The sequence below is a fragment of the Narcine bancroftii genome, assembly GCF_036971445.1.
Source record: "Narcine bancroftii isolate sNarBan1 chromosome 12 unlocalized genomic scaffold, sNarBan1.hap1 SUPER_12_unloc_2, whole genome shotgun sequence".
Lineage (NCBI taxonomy): Eukaryota > Metazoa > Chordata > Chondrichthyes > Torpediniformes > Narcinidae > Narcine > Narcine bancroftii.
The window spans coordinates 3,213,751-3,224,672 of record NW_027211808.1 but is presented as its reverse complement, the minus strand read 5'-3'; the positions used below and the strand labels follow the sequence as shown (position 1 = coordinate 3,224,672).

Here is a 10,922-nt window from a genome sequence, read left to right as displayed (position 1 = left end):
TTTTTCATTAAACTCTCTAAGTCCATTCGTGACCAGGGTACATATTTTTGAGTTCCCCGTCCCGTGATCAGTAATGGGCATTGATATCTCAATTTTGGGGATTTCTGCTCCTTCTTTACTCTTGGCATGCATTTATTTATCCCACCTTGTTCTGACTCTTCTTCGTCACTGTCACTGTCCCTATCAGCTTCCAATGTCTCAGGGTCAAAGGTATATTGGTCACGTTCATCTCTAAGATAATCTTTTCGGCCATAGTTTAGTTGTTTCACATCTTTCTCTTTTGTTCTAACTATGTCCAGGTAGGCATGTCTATTTTTCTCCCTCCCGAGTCTTTTCCTTTGTTGGAATCTAGGGGTTAAAACAGTATGAAATAAATGATAAATTAATAAGTGTATATTTACTGCATGGAATCTAGGGGTTAAAACAGTATGAAATAAATGATAAATTAATAAGTGTATATTTACTGCATGGAATCTAGGGGTTAAAACAGTAAGAAATAAATGATTAATCAATAAGTTCATTTGTACTGCATGAGTCAGGGAAAGAGGAATGTGGCTAAGTGGCTGTCACAGCATGGAGCAAAGTTGGCTGAACAAAATTGGCTGCTCCCAAGATACAGGGAGAGGATATGCATAAAACGATTTAGGAGGAATGCTCAACTGAAGGAGGTGGGAAGTAGCACAGGAGACACAGGCCAGATCAGAACAAAGAATGGCCCGCAAGAATCAAAGGGAATGGAAAACCAGTCTAGGAGGAAGATTAAGGCAGGAGGAGGTGTTAAAGAGAACAGCAGAAATTGGCAGGACAAGAACAGAATGGTGATTAGAGATATCTGGGGATGAATTAATTTCTGATCAACACAATGGGATAGTCTGGCCAGGAGGATTAACATGGGAGTGCTACACCCCAGATATCTGCAAAACAGGAGATGACTTGTGATAACCCTTATGCAAAAAGATCTAGCAGGGAAAACAACTTTTGTTCTGTGTGATAAGATTGACCTATATAAACTGTGCCAACTGGACAATAGGGGTCAGTCTCGGGGAGTAGCTCACTGGCAGGTGACCTATGAACTAACAGACTGACCCAGAGCTCTGTTAAGTTTTATTCTTGTGCTGTGCTGTGCTGTGCTGTGCTGTGTAATAAACTGACTGTTGAACCGAATACCTTCTCCTATCACTTCATTCAAAGAACGCGCTGGACTCAGACTACACATAGACTAAAATTAAGAGTAAGTTAAAGCCAGAGTCCGACAATTTGGTGACCCCGACGTGATGAAGATGGAGAAGTGACGGAAGAAAAAGATACGAAACACCGGTCGATTGTGGTGTGGTGATAACAACAAATGGCCATTCAACAAAGGGAGGTAAGCAGACGCCTGTTCAAACGAAGTTCTGCGATTGGCAAAGATAAAATTGTGTGTTGTCACTACTCTGCAAAAGACCTAGTTAAAGACAAGAACAAAACAGAAAGGAGGTTGGAATCCCTCTACGGAGGTTGAGGTCCCTCTAGGAAAAGGAGGTTGGAATCCCTCTACGGAGGTTGAGGTCCCTCTAGGAAAAGGAGGTTGGAATCCCTCTACGGAGGTTGAGGTCCCTCTAGGAAAAGGAGGTTGGAATCCCTCTACGGAGGTTGAGGTCCCTCTAGGAAAAGGAGGTTGGAATCCCTCTACGGAGGTTGAGGTCCCTCGAAGAAAAGGAGGTTGGAATCCCTCTACGGAGGTTGAGGTCCCTCTAGGAAAAGGTTGGAATCCCTCTAAGGAGGTTGAGGTCCGGTTGGAATCCCTCTAAGGAGGTTGAGGTCCCTCTAGGAAAAGGAGGTTGGAATCCCTCTACGGAGGTTGAGGTCCCTCTAGGAAAAGGTTGGAATCCCTCTAAGGAGGTTGAGGTCCGGTTGGAATCCCTCTAAGGAGGTTGAGGTCCCTCTAGTAGAACGGGGTTGGAGCCCCTTGTAGCAATCTCGAGAGGTAGATTTAGACACTTGGCCAAGTAGTATAAGGTGTATTGTGTTATAGTTATTTGTTTCTATAGTGTGTAATAAGTATTTGTTTAAGAATCGTGTACCATAGTAAGTGTATAATAAGTATTTGTTTAAGAATCGTGTACCATAGTAGTGTATAATAAGTATTTGTTTAAGAATCGTGTACCATAGTAGTGTATAATAAGTATTTGTTTAAGAATCGTGTACCATAGTAGTGTATAATAAGTATTTGTTTAAGAATCGTGTACCATAGTAGTGTATAATAAGTATTTGTTTAAGAATCGTGTACCATAGTAGTGTATAATAAAGTATTTGTTTAAGAATCGTGTACCATAGTAGTGTATAATAAGTATTTGTTTAAGAATCGTGTACCATAGTAGTGTATAATAAGTATTTGTTTAAGAATCGTGTACCATAATAGTAATAAGTATCTGTATAAGGTGTTCGGCATTTAACTGTTTTTTCATGCACGCTGGTATTGTTGCTGTGTATATCACTGTATTACTCACGATGTTTTAAGTACTTCTGAAAAAGGGGTAGCAGAGGTTACAGATTGTACTGTTTTACAGGGTAGAGAAGGCATAGAGGCAAGGTATTTAGAATACGGATCAGGGAAACACAGTGGGGATAGGCAGTCACACAGTGAGGCACCTGTGTACACAAGCTAACCGCAAAACAAACAATAGACACTTCACACAACCACGAGACACATAATCCCCCAGCTGGCTCTCTCTCTCTGATCATCCCTGAAGGGGAACACCTGTTTTCAGGGAGCTGCTGGTCATCTAGTGGTTATACAACGTGGGAAGGGACGAAGTAGATTGCAGGGTGTCAGAATCACGAAGTCTAAAGGGTTAAAGATCAGAACGGAGATGGAAGGAGTAAATAGGGATGTAGGGCAAGAGCTCGGGGGAGACAGAGGGGTTCCCCTATCTGTAAACCGACAGTGGGAGAAAACAAGGGATCAATTACTGGGAGGAGTACCGAAGGGAGAGGAGGTACAGGCTATGGCACGATACGAACAGATATGGAGAGAGCTGCAGAATCAGGGGAAGGTGCCACAAGGATTTGAAAAAATCCGACTGGTACGGTACTTAGGAGAAGCAGAGAGGGAAGCAGCCAAGGAGGTGCAGGAACATGAGGCAAAAGGACAAGGATCTGATGTGTAAAGTGGCTGGATCAGCCAGTTGAAGGGGGAGTGTGCATGTCCCTTTAAGTGCACTGTGGCACTTGAAATTGAGGCTTCAGGCTCTTGTCTTGCAGTTAGAGGTATGGAGCCCTATCAACACATTTAATACATTTCTTCTACACATTCAGCAGTCAAGGTCCGTGAGTTTAAAGATCACCCACCTCTGGAGAATAAAGATACCTCTGGGGATTCCTATAAGTTTAATCATTCATTTCTCTGGTGCATTTTCCTCTGGAGTGAAATTAATGCCTCAGCACAATTTCTCTGTATTGCCGCTGTTATTTAATTCATGATAACTTTCCCCCATTCATCAGGTTTATATTTAAATCCGGTAGTGCGGAAGTTACATTGTAAATAATCACGGAGGTAAACCCTGCGCAACTGGATTCAGCTTAATGGAGAAATAAACCTGCGAACTGGTCTATGGTGCTGTGTGAGTACTGCAATAGGTGGAATATGATTTAAATTGGTGGCATAGTTCAGAACAATTGGGTGCATAAGAATAATAATATCATTAAGAACTCACAGATCTTGTACCAGATGCTATTCAGTACATCTTGACTTAAGGACTGGAGAAATTGGCATGTTAGAATGAGATTGGCATGGCACCAATATTTCTTGATTCACTAATGACTCCACAAGCTCCAGGATTCATGCAGCAGAACTTTTAAGTGGAATATTATAGAAACTAGCCTGTACTTAAATTATTGTGTGTGCAATCCTCATAAGAACATCTTTTAACTTTTTTTTGGTGCCTGTTTTACAGACTGTTTTAAATAAGGCCAGCTCCTGTGAGCTGTGGCACAAGGCATTTTACTTAAGGCAGAACTAAAGGTTGAATATGTTTCAAGTTCTCTTGCAGGGGCTCTTGTGCTGCAATGTCTGTTATGTACTCACTCTAACAAATTGGAGGGTTGTGCCCCATACAGACAAGCAGCTCCAACTGCATTTTAATAAGGTCTAACATATTCAAAACCCATGCAAATATGGTTTGTGTTTCATTTTACAATTTTTACACTAACACAAAGGAAAGTCAGATTGTTATTCATTTTATTAAAATCTAGTGATTGGTTATATGTAAAAGCATGGCAAGAGGATCAACTAAAACCTGCCTGGGATGGTCCCTTCTGTGTACTTTTAATTACAGACACCGCAGTAAGAACAAGAGAGAAAGGCTGGACCCACATTCAAAGAATTAATGACAAAGTGCCATAATGTTACAATTTTATTCGTTTTTTTTAATGGTTTATTCAGTTTTGTGTATTTTATTGCTGTTTTCAATGAGCTTTACATTTATTGTGGTTTTATTCAGTTCTTCTTGCATTTTATTGCAGTTTTCAATGAGCTTTACATTTATTGTGTTTTATTCAGTTCTTATTGTATTTTAATGAGCTTACATGTATTCTTCATTGTTGTTTACTAATTTCTTTGGAATATTGTTCGTTAATGTTTTAAGCCCCCCTGGAATAGGGGCAGCAGAGGTTGCAATTCAGCTCCTTTAGAATGTAGACAGGGCATAGATTTAATGTATAGTCATAATGGGATATAAGGGATCCCAATACGGACCAGGGGAATTAAACAGCTTTAGTGGAGTACATCTAATTTGTATCTTAGCCTACACAGGTATTAAAGACAGGAGTTTTGAAGCGATAGCACAAAGGACATGGTGGGACAAAGACAGACAGAATGGTAGTCAGGATTGTACATGTAACAGAGAGAGAGAGAGTTAGTACATATGCTAATGTACACAGACAGGCTGCAACTCACAAGTTCAATGATACATATGCTAATGTTAGCAGACAAGCTGCAACACACAGTTAAGTCCCCCTTTCCCCCGGTGTCATGCAGTCCCTGACCTTTTCCATAAAGGAGGATGAGGAGATCTGGACTTTTTTGAGTCAGTGTAGGGAGAGTTGGACTGATAAGGCAGGAGTACACCCAGCCACAGATCCCTTGCAGACTACACTCTTTAGGGCTGCAGTAACGAGTGGACTGCCAGCTGTAGTTAGGGAGGCATTAGAGAATAACCCTGATATTCCTGGCTGCTCGAGTGAGCAATGGGAAAAACATTTGACCCATCACATGAAACGTTACAGGGCTAAGCAAAAGGAGGACAAACATACTATGGAGTCGGCACAAGTGCAACTCCTTAAGCTTCAATTGGCAGAGGCTAGGCAAAAGGCAAACGAGGTAAAAAAGATTTCCTCAAAGGGTGCACACCAGATGATTCAGCAGCCAACGCAGCCACCACAAGGGAATAATATGAGTTGGCACCCGGCCCCATATTGGGCACCGGGTCCCACCTATGTGGCCAGAATGGGAGGTCCAATGGGGGGATTCCGAGTAAGAGGGAGAGGTCGGGGTGCTCCACGAATGCAGCCAGCCGTATGCTTTGTATGCGGTCAGCCAGGACACTGGAAGAGAGACTGCCCCCTGGCTTGGGATCCTCGGGACACTGGGGGAAGGGGATATGGACCACCACAAAATGAGCATTGGGTCCAGCCCCAGAGATCGTCAGTGCCACCCCCGGTACATCAGGCACCCTATGCGGCTCTAGCTCCGAGGAGACAATTCCCTTTGCTGACAGAGGAGGAGCAATATTGCCCACAGTGACGGAGCCCGAGCACCCACGAGCAGGCTAGGTTGGCAGACCCTTTCCTGCAGATTAAAGTTATGGACATGGAAGTATCCTTTTTAGTGGATACGGGAGCCAGATTTTCAACACTCACTGGCACTGAATTTCAAGATAAAACATCATCCTCTAGCGTCCAGCTGATAGGGTTCTCGGGTACACCAGAAAATCTGCCGTTTTCTACACCACTAGTCACTTCTGTGGCAGGACAGACTTTTACACATCAATACATTTTGTCAGCCAGGTGCCCTACCAATCTTTTGGGCAGAGACTTGTTGTTCAAGTGCGGAGCATCCATCCTTTGTGGACCCGACGGAATAGAGGTCACCTTTCCAAATGGATTTTCTATGAACTGTTCAGTAACTACACTTCATTCCGGTTCTCAAATGTTGTTGGCAGCAGCTGGAGGATCCGTGTCTGAGGGACAATGGGCTGACATTTACTGGGGGCTGCTGGAAACAGAGGACCCACAGAAGGTAGGGCTGCTAAAGCTTTATAATCAATGGAAGCCGTGGATCCAGACGTTACACCCGTATACCCCTCCCTCGGACCCTCCCCATATGACCCTCTTTTACGATAGGGATGGGGATGAAATGTATCAGCATGCCTTTTATGAAGAGGTAGAGGGCAGGCAATGGGAAATTAATTCGGACTACATAGTGATAGGAAAGGAGGGAGTGGCCGCTGCGGTGGCACTGACATCTGAGCAGCTGGAATGGTATGAGATGGCAGGTGAGGCCATTCCTCATGTCACCCTTGCAATTGGCACTACTCATCAGGCAAAAGATTTGGGACCGATGTGTCGGAACTTGAAGTCCCTAAGGGACTGGTCTGACACCCAAATACCGACAGTGCAGTTCTCCTCATCTGCTCAGGCATACAGAATTTGGTCCATTACATATGATCAAGTCCTCCTTGAGCATAGACAGATTGAACGATTTCATGGTAGGGAGAAGATGGATCACCCCGACTCAGCCCCTATGCTAGACTCTCTCCCTGAGAACCTGTGGTCAGTGGGATCAGCAGATGTGGGTTTTTGTCAGCAGGTTGATCCCATAACCTTCGAACTGTCAGATTGCACCCCTATTTGGCAGATGCAATACTACATCATACAAAACCAAAGACAGTTAAAGAGATGCTTTCGTTTTTGGGTTTGTCAGGTTATAGTAGGCAGTTTATCCCATCGTATGGTGAGTTGACACATCCACTGCGAACTTTGGTGAATGAGCAGGGGATGAGGAACCTGGGAGCTACACTGGATTGGACTGCACAGGCTGAGATGAGTTTTATTTTATTGAAGCAAGCTCTTACAACAGCTACAGATTTGGCGATTCCAAATTATAACTACCTTTCTTTTTGGATGTTTCTGAAAAAGCACACACAATTGATGGTGTTCTTTTTCAGAAAAAAAGGGGGTGGAAGATGTGTGCTCATGTATGGGAGTATCACACTAGACCCAACGGAAGACAGACACCCACCATGTACAAGACATGCAGCAGGAGTAGCAAAGATTCTACAAAAGGTGGCACACATAGTAAGGGGACATGGCCTGACAGTATTAACAACACATAGTATTGTAGCATTTGTGAGCTCCACAGCATTTACAATGACTTCGTTAAGGCAGACGAGACTAGAAAAGATACTGAATGCTCCAAATGTTACGTTTACCCATGAAGGCATTAACATGGCAGAAAATAGTGGAGAGGATGAACCAAACAATAAAAAGTAAGATCGGGAAAGTACAGGCACGGACCAAACTAAATTGGGTGGATGCGTTGCCCCTGGCATTAATGTCAGTAAGGAGTTCGGTAAGTTCTGTGACAGGATTTACTCCATAGGAACTACAAACAGGGCACCAGGTTCCAGGACCGGGAGCCGGAATTCAGACTACGAAGAATGAGGTAAGCTCAATGGGATGCAAGCTTTATTATGAAAAACTAACGGCTCTGGTGTCAGATTTTTCACAACAGGTCACAAGTCCCATCAGAGAAGGGGAAACACCGATACCTTCAGTCGCGGAGTGGGTTCTGCTAAAGGTCATCAAAAGAAAGTGGTCGGAGCCCAGGTGGACAGGACCCTACAGAGTGGTGGAGAGGACGTCCCACGCGGTTCGACTACAAGGAAAAGGCGAGACGTGGTATCATTGGAGTCAGTGTGCAGCAACAGACCCACCGACACGGACACTGGAACAGATTCGAACGGAGGTGACTGAGAACCTGTGAAGCAACCACGGACTAAGAACACTTAAAGTCCTTTTTAAAGAGACTATTGGACTACAGTGACTGTGTTTCAGTGGTTGACGGCATAATCAAGTTATTGGCATCAAAACAACGAAAGAAGCTGGGATGAATACTATGTGGGGACTATGGGTACTGGTATTCCGAGCCCTTGAAGGGGCTGGAGTAGAAAACCACTGTACAAAGTGTGTGCACTCGGCCTGGGGGTCGCACAACGAAAAAGAACAGTACTTTACTGATTGGACTAACTTTCCTGAACACTGTGTGGGGGCTCACACAGGACGTAAGTGTGTGCATAATGGACAAGTGTATGATGTTAAATTCAATAAGGGCTCTTTACTATCTAATAAATTAACTGGTGATTGGTCTCATTTTCATGAGACCAAAAGGGGGACTGTTGGAATCTAGGGGTTAAAACAGTATGAAATAAATGATAAATTAATAAGTGTATATTTACTGCATGGAATCTAGGGGTTAAAACAGTATGAAATAAATGATAAATTAATAAGTGTATATTTACTGCATGGAATCTAGGGGTTAAAACAGTATGAAATAAATGATAAATTAATAAGTGTATATTTACTGCATGGAATCTAGGGGTTAAAACAGTAAGAAATAAATGATTAATCAATAAGTTCATTTGTACTGCATGAGTCAGGGAAAGAGGAATGTGGCTAAGTGGCTGTCACAGCATGGAGCAAAGTTGGCTGAACAAAATTGGCTGCTCCCAAGATACAGGGAGAGGATATGCATAAAACGATTTAGGAGGAATGCTCAACTGAAGGAGGTGGGAAGTAGCACAGGAGACACAGGCCAGATCAGAACAAAGAATGGCCCGCAAGAATCAAAGGGAATGGAAAACCAGTCTAGGAGGAAGATTAAGGCAGGAGGAGGTGTTAAAGAGAACAGCAGAAATTGGCAGGACAAGAACAGAATGGTGATTAGAGATATCTGGGGATGAATTAATTTCTGATCAACACAATGGGATAGTCTGGCCAGGAGGATTAACATGGGAGTGCTACACCCCAGATATCTGCAAAACAGGAGATGACTTGTGATAACCCTTATGCAAAAAGATCTAGCAGGGAAAACAACTTTTGTTCTGTGTGATAAGATTGACCTATATAAACTGTGCCAACTGGACAATAGGGGTCAGTCTCGGGGAGTAGCTCACTGGCAGGTGACCTATGAACTAACAGACTGACCCAGAGCTCTGTTAAGTTTTATTCTTGTGCTGTGCTGTGCTGTGCTGTGCTGTGTAATAAACTGACTGTTGAACCGAATACCTTCTCCTATCACTTCATTCAAAGAACGCGCTGGACTCAGACTACACATAGACTAAAATTAAGAGTAAGTTAAAGCCAGAGTCCGACACCTTTTACTTTCCTCCCATGGTGGATCGTATCTCGTTTCCTCATCTGTACTACACTTTTCGTCCTTTACTCCTATTACCATTCCTTCAGCTTTAATTTCTCCTGACAGTGTTGTAGTTATCTTTTCCACTTCCTTAAATACACCTACCATTAATTCTTTTTGATCCTCACTGATCTGCCCCAGCACATTAATATCTCTGTTTAAGTTTTTAATGTTATCCTGAACCTTTTTCATGTTCCATTTCTGTATCTCTAACTCCTTTTCTATTTTCTTGGACTCCAGAGGGGTCTCTACATCTATTACTCCCCCTTCTATTTTTATTAAAGGGGCCTGTACCTCGTCTGATGTGTCCCTATTCCCATGGTTCTTGTCACACCCCAGTGTCTCAATATCTGAATATAAGGGACGTGACTCCAGTGTCCCATCGGGGGTGCCAGAGAGAGAGAGAGAGAGAGAGAGAGAGAGAGAGAGAGAGAGAGCATAGCAAGAGAAAGAGATAGAGAGGCAGATACACAGAGCACAAGAGATAGAGAGAGAAAATGCCTTGCACTGGCCCCACTGGGAGAAAAGTCTTCAGATTAACACTTTCGTTTCAAAGGTTTTAAAAGGTTCTCATCCTGTGATCACTGGTCTGGATCAGATTGGGTCTCCCACCACTGGGAACTATCACTCCTTCCTTCCCTCCCACCTCGAGTGAGCTACACGTCAGCCCACAATGTCTGCCCTGATCCCGCAATGGTGGGGGTGCGGGAAAAAGGGAGGGAGAGAGGATAAAACAGGATCCCATTTGATGCGGAGCTGGAATTGTGGGCACAAAATTAAAACCAAATTGTATTTCTCTGCCCTGCCCAACCTGGGGATTTCAGGGCAGCACCACCACAGATTGGGATTGGGAGGGGGAGTGGGTGAGAGAGGAGGGGGGGGGGAGAAGAGAGAGAGGGGGAGAGAAGAGAGAGGGGGGAGGGTGAAAGGAGGGAGGGAGAGAGCAAACCCGGACACTTCGTGGCTGGAAACTGGAAACAGGCACTTTTCCTTTCCCTTCTGTGTTTTGTTTCTTCCAGCTTATCTAAGCCTCTACGTTTTAAAATTTTTTTTTCTCTCACCTGTCAGGAACATCTCAGTGCCCCCGGGTAACCAACCCCTCTTCCTCCAGCGGTCTACACATTTTCGGAGCATTTTTTGTTTTTCCAATGCCGCATTACTGGTATTTCGCTCCTCTAATTCCTGATTAATTTCCTTAATAACTTGGTCAAAAGTCTTAGCAGGCAACTGTACAGCCATAGCTGCGGGACCGCTTTCTAATGCCTGTTTTAATTTAGGTTTTTGTCCGTTTAGGGGATCTATGTCAACGAAAATTACTTTTAAAAATGTCTCCTTGCAAGCTGGATGACTAATATCTTTTAAAAGAACAGTCTCTAAGTCTTGTCCTCCAATTGACTTCAGACTGTCCTGTATACTCTGATTGCTCGTTTTCCACTCTCTGTTTTCCCAAAGGGGTCTGAAAGTTAAA

The 10,922-nt window shown here is 43.6% G+C and overlaps 1 protein-coding gene across 1 annotated transcript; it reads left to right on the top strand.

Moving 5' to 3' along the window:
* The first annotated feature begins 345 nt into the window (after positions 1-345).
* LOC138750152 (uncharacterized) lies at positions 346-9,390 on the top strand. Its single transcript, XM_069912292.1, has 2 exons — positions 346-1,366; positions 3,484-9,390. Exon 2 carries the CDS (start codon positions 5,843-5,845, stop codon positions 6,998-7,000), a length of 1,158 nt encoding a protein of 385 aa, XP_069768393.1. The 5' UTR covers positions 346-1,366; positions 3,484-5,842; the 3' UTR covers positions 7,001-9,390.
* The last annotated feature ends 1,532 nt before the right edge of the window (positions 9,391-10,922 follow it).